Source organism: Elephas maximus, chromosome 13, assembly GCF_024166365.1.
Source record: "Elephas maximus indicus isolate mEleMax1 chromosome 13, mEleMax1 primary haplotype, whole genome shotgun sequence".
NCBI lineage: Eukaryota > Metazoa > Chordata > Mammalia > Proboscidea > Elephantidae > Elephas > Elephas maximus.
Window position 1 is genome coordinate 76,359,573 of NC_064831.1, and position 21,800 is coordinate 76,381,372.

Here is a 21,800-nt window from a genome sequence, read left to right on the forward strand (position 1 = left end):
CAAAGGAGGAAGTCTCATTAAAAAAAAAGAGATTAAACTTGCATATTGGTCTCTGACAATTATTGGAGGGGCAGACATCAGTGTGCTCCTGCGATCTTAGGCCCACCACTCTGCTGTGGATCCATGGCTCGCCACTTATCAGGGATGGCTTTCTGTTTTCCTGAATTTACATTCTTGCCTAGGGAGTCTGCAGTGGGCTTGCGGAAATTTCTGGTGGCTTTACAGTACTTGGGTTCAAATCCAGGCCCAGGATTTAGTGTGTGATTCTGGATGTCAGTCAACCTCATTTTCTTACTGAAGCCTTTCTCTTCTCCTCTGTAAAATGGAAAAGTAATTGTGCCTATCTCATGGGGCTACTGAGAGGATTGAATGAGATGGTACTCTGAAGCAGTTAGCCTGGCTCATGTGGGAGTGGGAGCTCTTGATAAATAAAGGCAGAGCGGCAATATTTCCTCTTTGTGGCTGAAATAGATGAAGCTGGGCTTGGTAAACACAACAGAAAATGGTCACCAAGAATTGAGCTCATGAGAGGAAGCCTGTAGGAACAGGCTGTGACCGGAGGGTCCCTCAATGGCTCATTTTTGGGAAGTAGATCAGCAGGCCTTTCTTTCACACAGTAGACAGGGCCCACATCTGCCTTCATCGTCAGCACCCAGTGTGCTGCCTGATAGGCAACCGGGAGCTGGGGCTCTCAGCCTTCAGGGTCTGTCAGAAGTTGCTGGGTAGTATAGTTTTTTTTTTTTATAGTTATTGACGCTCCCTGGGTTGTGCAAACAGTTAATTGTGCTTGGCTGCTAACTGAAAAGTTGGTGATTTGAGTTCACCCAGAGGCTCCACGGAAGAAAGCCTTGGTGATCTACTTTCAAAAAACTGTAGGAGCACAGTTCTACTCTGATGCACATGGGCTGCCAAGAGTCACAGCTGACTCAGCTGCAGCTGATTTGGGGTTTGTTTTTTTGGTGTAATTATTGAGAGCCTTGATCTGGTCTTCCTGCGTTCAAATCCCAGCTCTACCACTTATCAGCTATACAACTTTAGGCAGTTTACTTTGCCTCTTTTTGGCTCAGTTTCCTTATCAGTAAAAGGGGATAATAACAGTACCTCTATCCTAAGGTTGATGTGAGGATTAATGTAATAAGACATGTGGAGGAAATTAAAAAAAAAAAAGATCAGTATTTAGCTATAACTGAGATTAAATGCTTTAAAGAAAGCACAGTGTTTTGATTAGGATCAAAAAAAGCTGTTAAGTCTATTCCAACTCATCACAACCCCCATTCGTGTCAGAGCAGAACGTGCTCCATGGGGTTTTCAGTGGCTGATTTTTGGGAAATAGATCACCAGGCTTTTCTTCCAAAGTGTCTCTAGGCGAACTGATTTTCCGTAAGGGCTGATTTTCGTCCCTAATCAGCTGTGTGACCTCGGGTCGGTCCCCAGTCTCTGAGCTTCCCTTCCCTCATCTGTGCAGCTGGGTCTCCGGGTTCCAACCGCCTAGACTCTCGTTATTCACCGAGGCCTTCCCCCGCGCTGTGCCTGATCGCCGAGCGCCGAGGGCAGAGCTGTTCGACAGTAGAGGCACCTGGAGCAACAGGACTTGGAGGCGGGAACTGGAGACAACTAGAGACTGGAAGGCGGGGGAAGAGGTACGCGCTCCGGCTGCTCCCAGGGCCAGAGGGGGCCAGACGCACGTGGGTAGGCTCGCGGGCGGCAGTTAGGATGGTGGGCAGCCTCGGGTTCAACGAAAGGCAGCGTTTTTATCCATCAAAATTGCCAGAGATGGGGAGAGGCGGGCTGGACTGGCGAGAGAGTGGCTTCCTTTCAGCAGTGAGACCCCACGAGTTCCAGGTATCAATTGATTAACACCCAGTGTTCCCACATGGGGCTCCTTGCTGTCCACTCTCCACCAGCGTGCAGGAACTGGCGGCTTGTACATTTTGGAACTGAGTGCCCACGCCTGGTACAACGTGGGAGAGCAATTTCACAGGCTGTTGTTGGGCGTGGTGTGTAGGTCCTTTACTTCCGCAGATTCGGGCGCTCCCAGATTTCAGTGGGAAAGAAATTGGCGACACCCTTTGTACTATCGTGGTACTTTACGCCTAAGGGATAAACAAAAAATTCAAAACGCCACCCCACGACCGCGGCAGGACTCGAACCTGCAATCTTCTGATCCGAAGTCAGACGCCTTATCCATTAGGCCACGCGGCCGCTCGACACACGGGCCCCCTTCGACAGACTAAAAAGTATTGTTACCGCCCACCTGCTTGGTTGGGACCAGCCCACTTTCTTCTTGAGGCGGGGAGGTTGGACCTTGGTTCTCGGCGCGCCGCAGGGAGGACTCACCCGGAAGTCTCCCTCGTCCCCCCGCGGGCAGATCGGTCCATTTGCGGTCCTCCTATTGGTCGCACCGGGAGTCCCCCGTCTGCCTCTCGGGTAGCCGCGGGACCGCGCGGGGCGCAGACGGGAAGTTGCGGCTGCCAGCGAGGCGGACTGGTCGGTGGGAGGCCACACGCCACCCCGAGGCTGCATAGGCCGCACGGAGGGGGACGCCGCGTCGCCGGCCTGGGGTCGGGGGAGCCGGAGACCGGGAAGCACCGGGCGGACCGAGGTTTCCGGCGGGTTCGGCGTGGGGAGGCCGGGTCGCTCCGCGGCGGCGCGGCCCCTCCCTCTCTAGTCGGGGAGCGAGGCCCGGAGCAGGGCGGCGGCTCGTCCCAGGGCGCACCGCGGCGCCGCCGCCGGGCACAGGCGGGCGGACATGTGGGGCGGCCGCCCCCGCCTCATGCCGCGCGCGCTTGGCCTGCTGAGCCGGCCGGGTGTGGGTGGGGGCCCTGGGGGACGGCAGGCCCACCCGGTGGGTTCGAGTCCGGGCGCTGGCACTTGGCAGCATTAGGCCCTCGGGCCGCGGCGGTCGCGGTAATGGTAGCCACCCTTTGCCGAGCGCCGGGCCGCGCGACGTATTCGCCATGTGTCATCCAAACAGCAGTCCTATATGATGAGTAGAATTCATAACCCCATTTTACAGACTAAGAAATTGGAGCCTGAGGAGCTTGCCCAAGGTCACACAACTTGTAAGAGCCAGGACGGGGATTCAAACCCGCGCTCTCCTACTCCGAAGTGTGCTCTTAACCACTGCATTCAGCTCCCCCAAGTTCAAAAACTTCCGTGAACCGCAGTGTCCTCAGGAGGGGTATTGCTGTTTCCCAGGGTTGTTTGAGGCTTAACTGAAAAAATGTACCTAAGCTTCTGTCACTGCCTGGCACGCAGTAAGTGCTCAAGGAATGATGGCTGTTAATATAACACGTAGCACTTACGTGACAAATAACACTTTATATCATCTCCTTTAGGATTTGGGGGCAGAAGGCAGGCATGGTCAGACCCATTTCACTGACAGGAAGACAGAGACAGGACGTGTCTCTCGCCAAGTCATCCAGCCAGTGAAAGCAGCCAAGCTGGAGCCAAAAGCCAGGTGTCCTGACTCCCAGCGGGGGGCTCCCTGCACCAATCATGAGCCGCTTGCTCTGGAAGAAGGTGGCCGGCGCCGTGGTGCCAGGGCCGGTTCCAGCTCTCGGGCGCTGGGTCTCCAGCTCCGCCCCCGTCCCCGACCCCAGCGACGGGCAGCCGCAGCCGCTGCAGCAGCAAATGCCATCCTCCGAGGGCGGGCAGCCGCGCTACAACCCGCTGCGCATCCAGATGCTCTCGAGAGGGCTCCACGACCAGATCTTCGGCCACGGCGGGGAGATGCCCGACGAGGCCGCGGTGCGCCGCAGCGTCGAGCACCTGCAGAGGCACGGGCTTTGGGGGCAGCCAGCCGCGTCCTTGCCCGACGTGGAGCTGTGCCTGCCGCCCCTCTACGGGGGCAACCTGGACCAGCACTTCCGCCTCCTGGCCCAGAAGCAGAGCCTGCCCTACTTGGAGGCGGCCAACTTGCTATTGCAGGCCCAGCTGCCCCCGCAGCCCCCGAGCTGGGCATGGGCGGAGGGCTGGACCCGGTACGGCCCCGGGGGGGAGGCCGAACCCGTGGCCATCCCAGAGGAGCGGGCCCTGGTGTTCGACGTGGAGGTCTGCTTGGCAGAGGGAACTTGCCCCACATTGGCGGTGGCCATATCCCCCTCGGCCTGGTAAGTGGGGGCTGGGGCCGGGGGCGGGGGACTTTAGCATGTGCGCAGGGCCCAGCTTTATAGTCCGGTTCATTGCACATTTACTGTGCTCCTGCCGTGTGCCAGGTGCTCATCTAGGCACTGAGATGTAGTGGTGAACCAAACAGGCTTGGCCCCTACTTTCATGGAGTTCACTTTCTAGTGGAAGGCACTAGAAAACAGGCAGGAAACAGATAACCCAAGAAAATGTAGTGGTAAGAGCTTTGTGGACAATCACAGTAGAGTGTCGTACTTGAGACTAATGGGGAGGTCATCTGAGATCACCATGATTTGGTGCCTTTATTTCCGACACCACGCCCCAACCCCCTTACTCTGAACAGACATATGAACAATTTCTATTTGGGGATGCTGTTGGTTATTTTGGGCTGGAGAAATCTTTTCGTGGGATGCCCCAGGCAACTCAAGACATTTAGCGTCCCCAGCCTCAGCCCTAAATGCCAGACCCAGTCCCCTCAACATTTCCAAATGCCTCCTGGAGGAGGAGAAACTGTGCTTCCTCCCCCCAGCTTCCCAAGCAGGTGTTTTGGTCCCAAGCAGATATATCCAGTCTCTCTTCTTTTTAAACAACTTTCTAAGTGCTGCACGAGTTTCTTTTACAGTGACAGCAGTACTGTCCAGCCGTTCTATAAAAGATGCAGTAAGGCCCGGTTTCAACAGAGTCCTAAACCATTTCTCCCCTTTTTTATTCTTCATTCCAGGACTAAAATACTATTTACAACCTTAATGCTTTCAGGCATGGCCAGCAAAAAGTTGGCAGTTTCTTTATTCCTATTGGAAGCTACATCTTTGTAAAGAAAGCTGCGAAATATTAAATATGCAGTTGAAAATGGTGAAAACATGGCTAAATAGATAAGGTAGGCACTGATGGCTGAACAGAGTAAAACTAGATGATTCCTCATTGATTTAGTTCCAGTTACGATGAGAATCACAGTACTTTTGTTGTGACTTGATGGTCAAAGTAAAGGGCCATCGTTTGAGAAGGTGAAATAGGTCTTGGTGGCTGCAAGAAAATGAGGAAACCAGTCAAAGAAAAGACTTGTTTTTTGACCGATGGGTCATTTTTGGCCAATTTACCTGAAGTCCTCTTTTCTCTTCCTTCCTGTCGTAACTTTTTACTACTCTTTCCTTTGTCTCCCCATCCTTGCCATCCTCCTCTCATTTTCATTCCATCCTGGCCAGTGGTACGGGGGACATCGCTTAGTTTGCCTGGTGACAGCAGTCATTTTCAAGGCATAAGCTCACACTGAGACCTGCCTCCTGGGAGTCTATGATGAGTGGTGGTGGGTGCCAGATGGTGACCTTAGAGCAGTCCACTTTTACCCGGGCACATCCCTGCCACGTGGCAGTGTAATGCTAGGTACCTGGTCCAGTCCACACTTTGCAATGGGAAGGGGAAACTTCCAAAGGCTGTTGGTAAGGGCTTTTGGTCATCAGGCCAGAGGGACATTACACAGGCCATCAACATTTATCTGAGATTCACAAGAGAGCTGAAGGTGTTAATGGCATTGATTCCGACTTGTCTTAAATTTACCAAAGGTATTTACATTCTGGCTTTCTTCTTTTTATCACAAATAAGTTTATAGTAAGATGGCTTCGTGCATAGCTGCAGACTTACGTCTTGACACCACTGTGGCTTTTTTTATTGCAGCTAAATTCCTGTCATCACTGTATCCTCAGATATTTAGTATTCTTCAGCCTTTTTTTCTTTGCTGCTTTTAAGGACTTTGGGCTTTTTGACATGTTGGATTAAAAGTGGGGGTGGGGGGCGCCTCAGTTTGGGTCCCTGGGTGTATTCCCACGAGTCAGAGTGTGGATTAGATTTTGCCAGTTTTAAAACCAGGAACTTCTTTTTTGCTTTTTTTTTTTTTCCCTCCCCTGAAAGAAACTAGTTTGTTGAAACTGTGTTGAGGCAGCTGACCCCGTCCCCTCCATAAGGGCTATAGGGAGCGCCTTTGCAGCTGTGGTGGCCACACACGTGGCCTCGTCACTCACTTTGATGCTGAGTGGGCCTTGACCTTTTGGAACAAACTGGCTTGCAACAGGCGTTTCCTCAGGGGCCGTTTCCCCGTGCTTAGCCTGTGAACCTTGAGCAAACTCCCAGCCTTTTCCTGAGTCAGTGCTGGGCCCCCAACAGGCAGCACTCTACCACGCCACCCCTAGCACGTTCTCGTACATTGTTTCCATTCCGGCGCTTTCCTTGGTCTCACTCAGGATGATTGCTTGGAGAGGCTACAGCACCTACCACAAAGTGTGTGACCTGTTTTTTGTCCTTCATAATCTTTTCAGCGTCAGATGACCCATCCTGTACGTTTATGCAGTATTTGCCTTTTTTTTTTTTTTGCCATTTTAAATTAAAAAAAATCTCAACTACCACTTTGTACATTAGGTGTTCTGTGCTTACAGATGTGAGGGATTGGTGACGTTGATGTACACCTCAGAACCAAGCACAGGCTGGGTGAACATAGGGCCTAACAGACAGCTCGATGGCCCAGGCTAACATGCCTACACGGGACACCCAGCACTGTAGCATTTAATTCCATTTTTGTCTGTGGAAGCTGGAAAGTAAAGAAGCTTTGATAACTCCCTTTTTCCCCACACCTCCCCACTTAGCTCTGTCAGAGTTAGGAGCATCCCTTGGCCTCACTTTGTCCTCAGCTGCTAGTGTAGGTGCTGGCATGTAGTGGTAGGTGTGCGGTGGGTGTGGTGGAGCGGAAGTTTACTACCTCCAGGTGAACTTGCCTGCCTCTGGTCTCTCTCAGGTATTCTTGGTGCAGCCAGCGGCTGGTGGAAGAGCGTTACTCTTGGACCAGCCAGCTATCGCCGGCTGACCTCATCCCCCTGGAGATCCCTGCCAATGCTGGAAGTCCCACCCAGCGGGATTGGCAGGAGCAGCTAGTGGTGGGGCACAATGTTTGCTTTGACAGAGCCCACATCAGGGAGCAGTACCTGATCCAGGTAAGTCTCCTGGAACCATCTGCAGGTCTGGCGTAGGGTAGGCTAGGAGCCCTGATCTCAGTGGCTAGGGAAGACATTGCCTCATCCCCTTGCAGCAGCTCTAGGTCCTCCTGTTGACCAGGCCTGCCTCTGGTCTCTGTGACCAGCTGATCTACCTCTGGAGCCTGCCTGGTACAGGAGACCTGAGTTGTCTCAGAGTGATAAGGGTCCTTATCTTCCAGTGGCATTTTATAGCTTTACACAGGTCCTTGGAGGCTCTGAGCCACATAGTCTGGGCTCACATCCTGCCCCAGCCACTGAAAAGCAGTGTGAGTACCTTAACATCCCTGAGCCTCACTTTCCTTATTGGGTAGTGGTGTTAGGTGCTGGTGAGTTGGGTCCGATTCACAGTGAACAACGGAACAAAACACTGCCAGGTCTTGCTCCATGCTCACAGTCCTTGCTATGTTTGAGCCTGTTGTTGCTGTCACTGTGGCAGTCCATCTCGTTGAGGGTCTTCCTCTTTTTTGCTGACCGTCAGCTTTACCAAGCATGATGTTCTTCTCCAGGGACTGGTTTCTCCTGATAACATGTTCAAAGTATGTGAGACAAAGTCTCACTATTCTCCCTTCTAAGGAGTATTCTGCCTGTACTTCCAAGACAGATTTGTTCATTCTTCTGATAGTCCCATGGTTTATTCAGTATTCTTTGTCAACACCATAATTCAAATGCATTAATTTTTCTTTGGTCTTCCTTATTCATGTCTAGCTTTCGCATGTATATGAGGTGACTGAAAATACCATGGCTTGGTCAGGTGTGCCTTAGTCCTCAAAGTGACATCTTTGCCTTTTTTATTTGTAAAAAGAGTTACAGCAGAAGCTACTTCAGAATTGTTAGGATTTGAACAATGCATCTTTGTGAAATGCTCAGAACTGTGTCTGGTATATGGTAACGGCAACTCTTTATGAAGAGTGCCTTTTCATTGTGTCTTCACAACAGCCCTATGAGTCAGGTGGGGCAGGTGAGAGCCCTTTAGACTGTACCTGATGATGGTGAGGCTCTGACAGCCTTGTTGACTTGCCCTGGGCCACAGAGCTGGTGAGTGGTAGGGCTGGGGCTGGAGGCCAGACCCGATATCTCCGAAGGCCTTGTTTGGGCCACTCTGCACCCAGCTTGCCCCTCTGAGCTGTTATTTCGGGATGCCGGGGAGCACCTAACGTGTTGAGATTGAGCCAGGCCTGCACCTTCAGGGGTGGCCGCACTTTGAGAGGACAGACCCCTCACAGATTGAGGGACAAGTGTGAATAAGCAGGAAGATTCTACACTTAATTGTGGAAGGCTGGGTGGTGGGTGTGGAGGCTCTGGGAGGAGCTGAGCTGGGGCTGGGGCTCACACCACTGAAGCAAGGCTGCCGCTCAGCTGCTGCCTCTCTCCTCTTCTTCAGGGCTCCCGCATGCGCTTCCTGGACACCATGAGCATGCACATGGCCATCTCAGGGCTAAGCGGCTTCCAGCGCAGCCTGTGGATGGCTGCCAAGCAGGGCAAGCGCAAGGCCCGGCACCTCACACAGAAAGGCCAGAATTCTCAGAACAAAGGCAGGGGCCCGGCGGTGAGAGCACACTGTGGGTGGGCAGGAATGGGCACTTGGGACCACCACGCCAGCCTGCCTGTCTGCACATGCTGCACAGATCTGCACATGCTGATCTGCTGTGTCACTTGCTCTGGCCCCCAGATCGCATCCTGGGATTGGCTGGGCATCAGTAGTGTCAACAACCTGGCGGATGTGCATAGCCTTTATGTGGGAGGGCCTCCCCTAGAGAAGGAGCCGCGAGAGCTGTTCGTCAAGGGCAGCATGAAGGACATCCGTGAGAACTTCCAGGTATGATGCTGGAGGGCAGGGCTGTGGGGAGGTGGGGTGTGGGGAGGTGGGCTGTGGCAAACCCTAGCTGAACCTTGGGAGGTACAGCTGTTGGCCTGACCCTGGGACCTGGCGGTGGTAGTGGGATGGCTGCCCACCCAGCGCCTTTTTGTCACCCTGTGCCAGGACCTGATGCAGTACTGTGCCCAGGATGTATGGGCCACCTATGAGGTTTTCCAGCAGCAGCTACCACTTTTCTTGGAGAGGTGAGGGAAACCTGTGTGGGAACCCCTGAGGACCAGTGGGTTCCCGTGCCTGGGCCCATGTCATCAGGTAGCAGTGGTTCTGGCTCAGGCTGGGGATGTTAGCTTTTCTGAGCTGAAAGAATGGAGCCACACTCCATCCAGTGGTGTCCACCTGGGCCCTGGGCTCTGGGTTTCTACCAAGGCTTTGCAGGAGGGGGCTGAGGGCTTGTGCCTGCGTTTTACATGCATGGTTCTGACTTATTAAGCACGTTCTCTGTACCCAGACCCTGAGCCAAGGGTTTCACATCCATCCTGTTAGGTCTATTAGTGAATCAGTCTCACCAGGGGTCAGAGACATAAGTATCAGCCAGACCTAGTTCACATCTTGTTCGACCTTGGGCAAGTTACTTGGTTTCTCCAAGCCTCAGTGTTGTCATCTGTGAAACATACACAAATATTACTACCCCAGTTTTGATCTTTTGTGTGTATGCTAGCACAGTGCCCTGCACAGTCATTACTCAGCAGGTGGCAGCCATTTTCATCTTTCCCAACAGTAATTCCCACATTACCCCTAAGTGGAGTGATTGAATTGTGTCCTCCAAAAATACGTTTTTAATCTTAAACCCTATATCTGTGGATGTAATTCCATTTGGGCATAGGGTTTTCTTTGTTACGTTAATAAGGCCATAGCAGTATAGGATATGTCTTAAAATCTAACCACTTTTGAGATAGAAAAGGCAGTTTAGGCACAGAAACAAGTAAGCATGAGTGGGGGAAAGATAAATGCCATGTGGAGATCTCCAAAGAACTCTGAGAAGGATGCTACAGAAACTGAGACAAGGATTTTCCCCCAGAGCTGACAGAACCTTCCCCTAGAGCTGGTGCCCTGAATTCAGACTTCTAGCCTCCTGAACTGTGAGAAAATAAATTTCTGTTCATTAAAGCCACCCCCTTGTGGTATTTCTATTATAGCACCACTAAGAAACTAAGACACGGAGGGAGTTAACTTCCGTTTTATAAATGGAAGAACTGAGATTCAGAGAGATGAAGTAACTTGCTCAGGGTCCATGCTAGGATGTGGTAGAGCTGGGATTTAAACCCCTGGCTGGCTGGCTTTAGAGATGTGCCATGGAGTGGTTGGGTTGAGGCTTGCCAAACTGGCTCAGGGATTGAGCCAAAACCTTGCCTCCTGTGATCATTCACAGCAGCCCTTGGGGTTTGCCTGCAGGTGTCCCCACCCAGTGACTCTGGCCGGCATGCTGGAGATGGGTGTCCCCTACCTGCCTGTCAACCAGAACTGGGAGCGTTACTTAGCAGAGGCCCATAGCACCTATGAGGAACTCCAGCGAGAGATGAAGAAGTCACTGATGGACCTGGCCAACGATGCCTGCCAGCTGCTCTCAGGAGAGAGGTAGCCAGACCTGGGAAGGGGGTGTCTAGGCAGAGGATGGCCTGGCCCTCAGCTCGGCCTGAGCCCTGCCCTGGGGGACTGGCTCTGTAGGTACAAAGAGGACCCTTGGCTGTGGGACCTGGAGTGGGATCTGCAAGAATTTAAGCAGAAGAAGGCAAAGAAGGTGAAGAAGAAGGAGCCGGCCACAGCCAGCAAGTTGCCCACCACGGGGGCCGGGGCCCCTGGGGATCCCAAGGATCAGGAAGGTGGGGAGCATGGGTGGGAGGTGGGGCAGGGATGATCCTTGGGGAGGGGGAGGTCCCAGGACCCAGGGGTTGCACCACCCTTCTGGAGATGAACGGGCCGAGGGTAGGTCTTTCTTGAGACTCCCTCTGTTTCTGACTGTCCTCCCCAACCTTGGGCAGACCCTGGCCCCCCCAGTGAGGAGGAGGAGTCTGAGCGAGATGCTGCAGCCCGTGCCTGCCTGCAGCAACTGAAGGGGACCATAGAGCTCCTGCCTAAGCGGCCCCAGCACCTGCCTGGACACCCTGGGTGAGCCCCTCGTGCCCCTGCTCTCTGGCTGCCCTGGTCTGGGCTTTCCTTACAGTGTTCCTCCAGCTCAGGTGGCGTGCATGGGTGCAGTTACTCCCTGCTGCCTTTGTTCACCTAGCTTCCAGCATGCACTCACTCTCTAGTCCATGGCTTCCTTTACTCAGTGCACCAAGCACTGTCCATGTGCCGGCTCCCACTGCAGCACTGGGGACACAGATAGGAACATAATCTCTTCTTTTAAGTGGCTCCTCCCAAGGAGGAGCGATGTGTAGACCAGCCAGTGCAGCTAGTGTTTATGTTCATGGTGAGACACGAGACTGAGAGGTGTGGGGGCAGTGCCAAGTGCTGCCTGGGGAAACTGGGGAAGGCTTTGTTGAGGAGGTGACCCTTCCCTTGAGCCGCTAGGGTGGGCAGATGACATTAGGGTAGTCAGAGTGAACAGCAGAAGTTGACTTTGCTGCTTACACGAGTCTCTGAGCGAGCTCCTCCTTAAATGTTGTGCCCCGGGCACCTTGCCTACCTCACCCTGGTCCTGGCCCTGGAGAATGGCATGTGAGAGATGGAGCTCTGAAGGCCCTGGTGTGTCTCTGGAGTGGTAGGGAGCTCTGATGCTGGGAGGCAGGTGTGCTGCCTCCTCAGGCCACAGTTGTCCTGGATGCAAGTGTGGAGCTTGAGAAGGGAGCTTGGCCATGTGCTGGGCTGTGCCCATGGGTCCTGGCTTCGGAATATCCCTGTGGGGCTAACGTGGGGTCTTTTCCTTTTGAAATCATTTGTGTTGTTCTTTGTGGTTTCCATGGGAACCCTGACCAAAGCGCCCCAGAGAAGGGGACAGTGACTGTAGGCTGGGGTCCTCAGAAAGCCTTGGGCCCTTGGGTGGGCCACACCATGGGAAAGGAACCTTCCTTGCAGCCACACACTGCCCCCCCATCACTGTGACACTTCTTTCTTCCTGGTGGGGCATAGGTGGTACCGGAAGCTCTGCCCCCGGCTAGACGATCCTGCGTGGACCCCAGGCCCCAGCCTCCTCAGCTTGCAGATGCGGGTCACACCCAAACTCATGGCACTGACCTGGGATGGCTTTCCTCTGCACTACTCAGAGCAGCATGGCTGGGGCTACCTGGTGCCCGGGCGGCGGGACAACCTGGCCAAGGTGCCAGTGGGCACTGCCCTAGCATCAGCTGGGGTGGCCTGCCCCTACAGGTAAGGCTCAGTCAGGTTCAGGGGAGCGAGGGGCTAGAGCCCAAGGACCCATTCCCCTTGCCAGAGAAACCAAGGCCAGCACAAGCCAGTGGGAAGAGATTGGGTCTGAGAGTTTGGGCTCTCTTTCCTTTCCCATGGCTCCCCTTTCTTCTGAGCCACAGAGTCCAGGGGTAGAGGGGGTCTGGGGGTGTGGCACTCTGAGGCAGGAGAACTAGGGCCCTGCTCCTGGGCCCAGCAGCACAGCTGTGTTCCCAGGACCATGCAGAAGGAGGGCCCATGGAAGTGGCAGGGCAGATGGGGCTTTTTTTCTCTTTTTTGAGTATAATTTATCGAGCACTAATTATGTGCAGTTGTTCAAATAGAGCAAAGGAATACTGTGTGGTTTAAAATCAGGAAAGGTGTGCGTCAGGGTTGTATCCTTTCACCACACTTAATCTGTATGCTGAGCAACTAATCCGAGAAGCTGGATTATATGAAGAAGAACGTGGGGTCAGTATTCAAGGCAGACTCATTAATAACCTGTGACATGCAGATAACACAACCTTGCTTGCCGAAAATGAAGTGAGCTTGAAGCACCTACTAATGAAGATCAAAGACCACAGCCTTCAGTATGGATTACACCTCAACATAAAGAAAACACAAATCCTCACACCTGGACCAGTAAGCTACATCATGATAAACACAGAAAAGATTGAAGTTGTCAAGGATTTCATTTTTCTTGGATCCACAATCACCACCCATGGAAGCAGCAGTCAAGAAGTCAAACGACGCATTGCATTGGGTGAATCTGCTGCAAAAGACCTCTTTGAAGTGATGAAAAGCAAAGATGTCACCTTGAAGACTAAGTGTGCCTGACCCAAGCCATCATGTTTTCAACTGCCTCATATGCACGTGAAAGCTGGACAGTGAATGAGGAGGACTGAAGAAGAATTGATGCATTTGAGTTACAGCGTTGGTGAAGAATGTTGAATATACCGTGAACTACTGGAAGAATGAACAAATCTGTCTCGGAAGAAGTACAGCCAGAGTGCTTCTTAGAAGTGAGGGTGGCAAGACTTCGTCTCGTGTACTTTGCATATGTTACCAGAAGGGACCAGTCCCTGGAGAAGGACATTGTGCTTGGTAGAGGGTCCATGAAAAAGAGGAAGACCCTCAGTGAGATGGATTGCCACAGTGGCTGCAACCATGGGCTTGATTATAGCAAAGATTGTGAGGGTGGCTCAGGACTGGGCAGTGTTTTGCTGTGTTCTATCTGTGAGTTCTATGTCTATGTTGTCTTACGAGCCTGTGTTGTTCTATGAGTCAGAACTAGCTGTACAGCACCTAACAACAACAACAGTTTTATGCCAGGCACTGTTCATAAGCATTTTCCAGTGTTTACCTCGTTAGTTCCTTAAGCAGCCGCATGAAGTAGGATGGTTATTCTCGTTTTACAGTCGACAAGACAAAGGCCTAGGGAAGTTAATTGACTCGTCTGAGAACACAGACCCTGAGCTTTTGAGAGGCAGGTGTTGGGGAGAAGGCATGGCACTTGAAGTGGCCCAGAATCGAGAGTCCTGGCTCTACAGGCAGCCTGAGATATTATGAGGTCTTTGAACAAAAGGGGTTGGGGGTGGTCTTGGTCCTTTAAGCCAAAGGGTGGGCAGGAACCAGCCTAGGACAGCACTGGGCCCTGACTTGCCAGCTGCTCTGCTTGCAAAGCTTATCTTGGGGTGGTGGCAGCTCTGGTGTACTGATTTGAGGAGCTTAATCAGACCAGGCCTGGGACCCCTGCTGGCCACCAGTGTGCTGTGTCACTTTGGGTTTGTTGATCCTGGCCTAAAAAGCAGGGCAAACACTGCCCAGTTCTGCCTCAGAGCTGATTCTGAGGATTAAACAAAGAGATTCTGGAAGGCCTCCAGCCAGCTGCCTGGCCCCGGGCAGGCATCCAGTAATCAGAGGCTGCTGCTGCTATTCTCTGCCCAGAGCCATCGAGTCCCTGTACAGGAAGCACTGTCTCGAACAGGGGAAGCAGCAGCCGGAGCCCCAGGAGGCAGGCCTGGCCGAGGAGTTTCTGCTCACCGACAACAGCACCATGTGGGAGACGGTGAGGGCGGGCTCCAACCTGAGCTCTGGGGCAGGGTCTTCCCCACTCCCAGGGAAGAGATGGCCTTTGGGGTGAGGGATGGGGCACTGGGTGTGCTAAGGAGTTGCTCACTCCAGGCTGGCTTGGGCTGTCTGAGTGTCCTACGAGGAGGGGGCTGGTGGATTTGGGCGTCCCAACCCCTGCATCACACCCTTGGTTCCTGAGCTTATCCAGGTGGAAGAACTGGGCTGCTTAGAGCTGGAGGCTGAGGCCAAGATGGAGAACTGTCAAGCAGCAGTGCCGGGTCAACCTTCAGTTCTGGTGAGCAGGGTGTCTGCTCTGGGGCTCTCTGTGTGGGTGCTGGGCAGCAGGGGCCTGCTTTTGCCCAGGTAGCTATTCCTACTGGAGGGCTCCCCGAGTTTTGGGTTTGGAGATGTTCCCTTGCCCCTGCGTGGCCCCACATCACTTGGAGGCCAAGGAGGGGCTTAAGGGCTCATGGCCATGCTATCCTCTCCTAGCTCACCGGGTCACAGTTTCAGGCCCATGTCCTATCTCCTACCCCATGGCCCTCGCTGAATGCAGGTGCTGGATCAGGGCCTGATATAGGTGTGTGGCCCCCACAGACTGCCCCCTCCACAGTGAGCCAGCCCACCTTTCACCATGGCAATGGACCCTACAACGATGTGGATGTCCCTGGTTGCTGGTTTTTCAAGCTGCCTCACAAGGTGTGTCCTGGTTCACACCCTGTCCCGTGGTGTCCTCGCTGTGTTCAAGGCCTATAGCAGGTGTCTGCCCTTTTTGGAGGAATGGCAATATAGTGGGACGGGAAATGATCTTAGGCAAATACCTCGATCTCTTCAAGCCCTTGTTTTTCTTTTTCTGTAAATTGGGTGGTGAGAGGCCGGGTAGTGGCACCACATTCAACATGTGGTAGGTTCTTCTGACTGGTAGCTGTTACGGTGAGGGGAGCCAGCTATGTCGTGTCTGTGTCTTAGTGGCTGCCTAGTTTGTGTGTGGGGATTCAATCAGGGATCTGCCCCAGATGACTTGAGGTCCTGGGCCAGGTGTTGAGAGCAACCCAGGTACACAGGACGTGTTTCCCCAGCCAGGGGTCTGCCACCTGCCTCCATTCCCTGTTGCCTTTGCCCTCTCCAGGATGGTAACAGCTGCAACGTAGGCAGCCCCTTTGCCAAGGACTTCCTGCCCATGATGGAAGATGGCACCCTGCAGGCTGGCCCAGGAGGTGCCAGTGGGCCCCGCGCCCTGGAAATCAACAAAATGATTTCTTTCTGGAGGAACGCCCATAAACGCATCAGGTGGGCCACCATGGGAGGGCAGAGACAGGCCTGTGTCCCTGGCCAGGTTTCTGCAGCCCTGGGACTCCCTTCCTCCACCTCCCCTCCAGGGGCCTCTGACTTGGCCTGGGAAGCAACAGAGGGACAGCCTAGCTGTGGTCTAGAGGCCTGGCTGCTTGTCCTGGTTCCACGTGACCTTGGGCAAGTCTCTCACTCTCTAGCTTCAGCTTCTGTGTTTATGCAAAAAGAGTTGTATTCTAGGACCTCAGCGGGCCCTGCCAACTCTAAATGAGCCCCTGCTGGAGCCATGGGATATGGCTGAGGACCATGGAGGGCTGGTGGCCTGTAGTCCTGTTAGGGGCTGGGAGCAGGTCCTGTGGGTTGGGAATGGCAAATGGATTCGTCTTGGAAGTCAGTTCCAAGGTTGTGGCTGCCTGCACACAGTTGTGAGAAGGAGGAGTGCTGTGATGGGCTGGCAAGGTCTGCCCTGAGTGTGGAAAGAGGCAGCGGTGGCAGTGGCTGATGTTGGACACGTTGTGGATACCCAGGGAGGGGGCAGAAGCTGCCTAGGAGGCCTGGCTGTTCCCAGATCTCTGATATTCCTGGTTGGTGTATTCTAGGGCCCCAGGCCTTGGCTGAGCCAGGGTCCACCCTGAGTCAAGTCAGTAGGAAGAGGGTTGAGGCCGGGCAAGGAGGGGGCACAGCAGCCCTGAAGCTGGGCAGGTGAGGGCCATGGTGGGCTGGGAGGTGGAGTCTCCTCCCCACAGCTGTGCTGAGCCTCAGCCTGTCTGTCCCCACAGCTCCCAGATGGTAGTGTGGCTGCCCCGGTCAGCTCTGCCCCGTGCTGTGACCAGGTATGGCCTGTTGAGTGGTTGTGGGGATAGGCAAAGTGAGTGGGACAGGCCCTAGGGGCTGTGGCCAGATGCTGATGGGATTCATCCTCTCCCCTCCCCCACAGGCACCCTGACTATGATGAGGAAGGCCACTATGGGGCCATCCTGCCCCAGGTGGTGACTGCCGGCACCATCACCCGCCGGGCCGTGGAGCCCACGTGGCTCACTGCCAGCAATGCCCGGGTATGTGGCCTCTGCACCTCTGGCCCCTGCTCTTTTTCTCTTACCTGTCTCTAGAAACGGGGATCTACTAGGCAGGCCTTCAGGGACTTAGTGAGGAGCATGAAGAGGAACCTAAGAACTGGGTCAGGCAGGACTCAAAATTTAAATGTGGCTTCACGGCCCTTACTCAGCACATGTGCTCTAGGTGCCTGCCGTTTACCCGACACTTCAGGCACAATTGCAGAGCTCCTGTGGAGATGAGTCCCTGTAGGTGAGGGGCCTGCCTGGTGTGGGGCCAGGCATAGAGTAGGGCATGCTTACCTGTCATCCCTGTGGCTGATCTGTGGTCACCCCTGGAAATGTGGAATTTGGAAGCAGTGATTTTTGGCATGGAGCCCAGGTAGCGCAATGGTTAAGAGCTTGGCTGCTAACCAAAAGGTTGCAAGTTGAAATCCATCAGCCGCTCCTTGGAAACCCTACGGGGTGGTTCTGTTCTGTCCTGTAGGGTCACTGTGAGTCCGAATTGACTCAAGAAAGATGGGTTTGGTTTGGGTTGGGTTTGGTGTCTGGCGCTCCCTGAGGCCATCCCTCAGGAAAGGCCCCAGTATTCTCTCAGTCAACTCTGGCTCCAGGAACGGAGTGTGGGGGGAATCTCATTTGGGTGTGTAGGCAGGGTCTGACCTTGCTCTTCGTGCAGCCTGACCGAGTAGGTAGTGAGTTGAAGGCCATGGTGCAGGCCCCACCCGGCTACGTCCTCGTGGGTGCTGATGTGGACTCACAGGAGCTGTGGATTGCAGCTGTGCTTGGAGACGCCCACTTTGCTGGCATGCACGGTGAGCAGGAGCCTGGGTGGAGGCAGCCTGGCCTCTTGGGGTCCAAGTGGGTGGGCAGAGCATGTGCGAGCCTCCTTTCTCACTCCTGCCTTGTCCCCCAGGCTGCACGGCCTTCGGGTGGATGACGCTGCAGGGCAGAAAGAGCAGGGGCACTGATCTGCACAGTAAGACAGCCGCCACAGTCGGCATCAGCCGCGAGCACGCCAAGATCTTCAACTACGGTCGTATCTATGGGGCGGGGCAGCCCTTTGCCGAGCGCCTACTGATGCAGTTCAACCACCGGCTCACACAGGAGGAGGCTGCTGAGAAGGCCCAGCAGATGTATGCTGTCACCAAGGGCCTCCGCAGGTGAGAGCCCCTCCCCATCCACGTTCACCTTCATGACCTCAGGTCTGCTTTACCACACTTCACTGTCTCCATCTTTTCCATCTTTTCTACCTCTTGCTTATTACCCGAGCCTTCACCTGGCTCCTCTCCTCCAGACCTCTGTGACCTGGCTCCAGGATGGTTTGTCCTTGGTGTTGCGACGTTTGTTTGTTTCCTAGCCAACCCTAAACTCATAGGATTAAAACTGTACTTTTGGTATGGTTTCACCAAGAGACAGTGGGTCAGCAGCTCTGGTCATGCAGTATAAACAGTAACGTAGGGATTGCAAACTCAAACACCTACAGGTAGTGAGAGCGAATGAAGCCGGCAGGTGTTAAGACAGTAGTTGACGGGAAGGCTTATGCAAAGCTGCAACGTTTAAGCTGATTTTCATCTAGGAGAAGTCTTTCCAGGCTTCCAATTTACTAGCCTAGCTCTAGAATTTGTGTTTCCTCTGACAGGGTGAGGCCGTGGTAGTAATACAGCCTATGTGCCCAGGGCCTTACCTGGCTCTTCTGAGGGGAGATGTGTGAGGGAGGAGGTCCTTTACAGCTTCCTCAGGTATAAGATCGAGTCCACATTTAATTAGTTGGCTCTCTCGTTGTGGAAACTCACGTAGTGAAAGAATAAAAGGTAAATAAGTGATAAGTGGTGTAGTGGTGACAACCAAGATGTAGAGGAGAGGAGCCCAAATATTGTCCAGAGAGGATGGGAGGTGCCTCAGCGGGGAGCGAGGTGGGGTTGGGTGTGGCTCTCACCACAGTGTTGAGAAATGAGGTTGAGCCTTAGCTGTGAAGATCTTGAAGGTCTCACAGAGGAGTCTGGACGGGTGGCACAGGAGGTGGGGGAGCTTTTGAGGTGAGTGACCTGGGTCAGGAACACCAGGGCACAGGCCTGTTTGATGACCCGAAGGTTGGACTGAAGCTGAGAGACTTGGGAGTGGGATGGGAGAGGAAGGGTACCCCAGGCCTGGCTGCACACGCTCCTATTCTCTGCTTCTCCACGTGCCCTGTTCCCTTTAAGGAGCAGCCCATTCTTCCCCCCAGAATCTGGCGTGACGGCCTTTATTGTGTCCTGTCACCTGCTGGTCCTTGGGCAGCTCAGTCTCTGAGGCATTAGGACAGTAAGAACACGATGGCTCTTGTGCTGGAGGCTGCCATGCTGGAGTCTGGGTTTTGGGGTCAGAAAGGCCTGGGTTTCTGTCTGGGCTCCACCTCTTCCTAGCTGTGCGATCCTAGCAAGTCACTTCAGCCTCTCTGTGCCTTTGCTTCCTCCTCTGAAGTAGATCCTGTGGGGAATAGGCAAGGGCCGCGGGGTGGCTGGAGAACTGGAATGAAGTAGTGTGTGAGGGCTCGGCACAGAGGCGGCTTTCCCGTGGGAATGATGGTGGTGTCACTGCCTCTAGGTATCGGCTGACGGATGAGGGCGAGTGGCTGGTGAGGGAGTTGGACCTCCCTGTGGACAGGACTGAGGATGGCTGGGTTTCCCTGCAGGATCTGCGCAAGATCCAGAGAGAGGCTTCGAGGAAGTGAGAAGCTTCTGTGTGTTAAGGATGGAGGGAGGGGTCTGGGTTGGCCTACAAGAGCTGGGATGCTTTTTTTTAGCTGAGATGCTAAAAGACAAAAGCTTTGCCCTCTCTTTGTTCTTGGTCCCCCAGGTCACGCAGGAAGAAGTGGGAGGTGGTTGCTGAACGAGCATGGACGGGCGGCACAGAGTCAGAAATGTTCAATAAGCTGGAGAGCATTGCCACATCTGACACGCCGCGTACCCCCGTGTTGGGCTGCCGCATCAGCCGGGCCCTGGAGCCCTCGGCTGTCCAGGGGGAGGTATCTTGCCACTCTTGGAGCATGGGGAGAGGTCCCCAGGGAGGGCAGGGCACCCAAGGCCCTCCCTGATGTGTGCAGATGGGGCCAAAGTAGAGCTTTTCCTGGGGCTCCTGTGCCATCCCCTCGCCGAAGCTCGGTGGGCTGTGGCAATGCCCCCTCTCACTGGTGCCTGCCTCCCTTCCCCAGTTTATGACCAGCCGTGTGAACTGGGTGGTGCAGAGCTCTGCTGTGGACTACCTACACCTCATGCTCGTGGCCATGAAGTGGCTGTTTGAGGAGTTTGGCATCGACGGGCGTTTCTGCATCAGCATCCACGATGAGGTTCGCTACCTGGTGCGGGAGGAGGACCGCTACCGCGCTGCCCTGGCCCTGCAGGTCACCAACCTCCTGACCAGGTACGCGGGGCCCATGGCCTCTCTGACAGGCCACGTGCTCATGTGTGGGGCTTAGATTTCTTACCTTTGAAAATGACATACTCCGAGACCAGGTCACTGAGGTGGTGGCAGGGCCGGGGGAGTTCTTCCAGAGAGTAGTTTGCAAATGCTTCCAAGGAGCACACCTTTTTGCTTTGAAAGCAGGTGGCAGAAGGCTTTTCTCAATTCATTGAAAATTGAGGTATTTTTCTTCCCTAAATGTCTAAGTGCCAAAATTTTGTTATTCTAACAGAAGACATTGTGAATGGGAAAACTCAGATGTGAGTTAAAAATGTTTTAGATACTGAGTTGTATTTTTTCATAGTAAAATTTCTAGTTCATACGGCTGAATTAAATTATTACAGTTCCATGTCGATCTGCCATTCAGAACCAGTTGGGGAACCATGATCTCTCCTGATTAATAGGTAAAAAGCTAATGTTTACAACTCTCAGCACTGTCTTCACTGCCCTCTTAATTATCTTGTGGGGGTTATGCAGAACAAAGCTAAGAAGGTGGCCTCCTATCTCCCTCAGACATTGACCCTTGGCCCGGTAATTGAAAGAAAATTTTCTACATCAATAAAGTGAACCAAACTGGAAGAAAAAAAAAAAGGTGTGGAGTCCATAACTGCATTTCAGTATCTCAGTGGGAGGTGTCTGTTACGGTTCTCGATGCTGGGCCTTGGCTTTCTTGGCTTAGCTGAGTGCACAGAGGGGTGGGCTCAGGGAGACCCCTGCGCTCAGGGCTACTTGGTCATTTCTCCTGGAGTGATGTCCCTTTGCTCCCAGCAGGGGCATGCCTGTGAGAGGAGATCGGGTCTCTTTCAGGTGCATGTTTGCCTACAAGCTGGGTCTGAACGACCTGCCGCAGTCAGTCGCCTTTTTCAGTGCAGTCGATATTGACCAGTGCCTCAGGAAGGAAGTGACCATGGATTGTAAAACCCCCTCCAACCCAACTGGGATGGAAAGGAGATACAGGATTCCCCAGGGTGAGCACAGTACATTTATTCTTCATTACGCACAGGCTGTGTGGTAGACTAGAACACAATCTTGGCCAATAGGAAGTCTGGTCCCCAGAGAAATCATTCCTGACGTGCTGTATTCCAGGCCATTTCAGTTCATAAGGTGCCTTGGGTCCAAAATGAACTCAATGTTCAAATTACAAAGGGATGTTTGTTTCTAGAAAGCTGTTCATAGTAAATGAAGGAAGAAACCAGAGCTTCAAATAATTCTATTCGTAAGTGTCCCCTCGTCAACGCCACCAAAGTTCTTCAAAGAAAATTTATTGGGTAAAGTCAAAGTGCGTTCTTAGATGAAAAGAAAGTGTTTTCAATGTCAAACAAGTGAAGGAGGCTTCTTTTTATTTTATACAGAAGAAAACAGACGCTCCTAAATGTAACATTACTATTCCTGGCACTTATTCTCAACCTCCTTTTTTGACCATAACATTAAGCCCCTTTTTCCCTTCTGAGCTCTGAGCTAGTTCCTGAGGAGGCATCCTAACCAGTTTGCACTATCTTTCAGGTGAAGCGCTGGACATTTACCAGATAATTGAACTCACCAAAGGCTCCTTGGAAAAACGAAGCCAGCCTGGACCCTAGCTCTGCCTGGAGGCTC

At 53.4% G+C, this 21,800-nt stretch overlaps 1 protein-coding gene and 1 non-coding gene across 2 annotated transcripts; one reads left to right on the forward strand and one right to left on the reverse strand.

Moving 5' to 3' along the window:
* Nucleotides 1-2,129: 2,129 nt before the first annotated feature.
* Nucleotides 2,130-2,202, reverse strand: TRNAR-UCG (transfer RNA arginine (anticodon UCG)). The gene has a single exon. It is a non-coding gene; the product is annotated as a tRNA-Arg (tRNA).
* A 614-nt stretch (nt 2,203-2,816) lies between these two features.
* On the forward strand, nt 2,817-21,797 carry POLG (DNA polymerase gamma, catalytic subunit). Its single transcript, XM_049905462.1, has 22 exons — nt 2,817-4,112; nt 6,911-7,106; nt 8,530-8,694; nt 8,818-8,964; nt 9,130-9,209; nt 10,417-10,599; nt 10,690-10,844; nt 11,004-11,130; nt 12,094-12,330; nt 14,296-14,416; nt 14,630-14,716; nt 15,019-15,120; nt 15,551-15,711; nt 16,491-16,544; nt 16,649-16,766; nt 17,443-17,578; nt 17,680-17,926; nt 19,350-19,472; nt 19,602-19,770; nt 19,957-20,165; nt 21,012-21,172; nt 21,708-21,797. Exons 1-22 carry the CDS (start codon nt 3,499-3,501, stop codon nt 21,782-21,784), a joined length of 3,669 nt encoding a protein of 1,222 aa, XP_049761419.1. The 5' UTR covers nt 2,817-3,498; the 3' UTR covers nt 21,785-21,797.
* Nucleotides 21,798-21,800: the final 3 nt, after the last annotated feature.

What these genes read in the sequence shown, in the direction of transcription:
- POLG (XM_049905462.1), top strand. Translation starts at nt 3,499, where the DNA reads ATGAGCCGCTTGCTCTGGAAGAAGGTGGCCGGCGCCGTGGTGCCAGGG. An exon ending in GCCATATCCCCCTCGGCCTG is followed by an intron (nt 4,113 to 6,910) that starts GTAAGTGGGGGC and finishes GGTCTCTCTCAG; the next exon opens with GTATTCTTGGTGCAGCCAGC. An exon ending in GGGGTGGCCTGCCCCTACAG is followed by an intron (nt 12,331 to 14,295) that starts GTAAGGCTCAGT and finishes TTCTCTGCCCAG; the next exon opens with AGCCATCGAGTCCCTGTACA.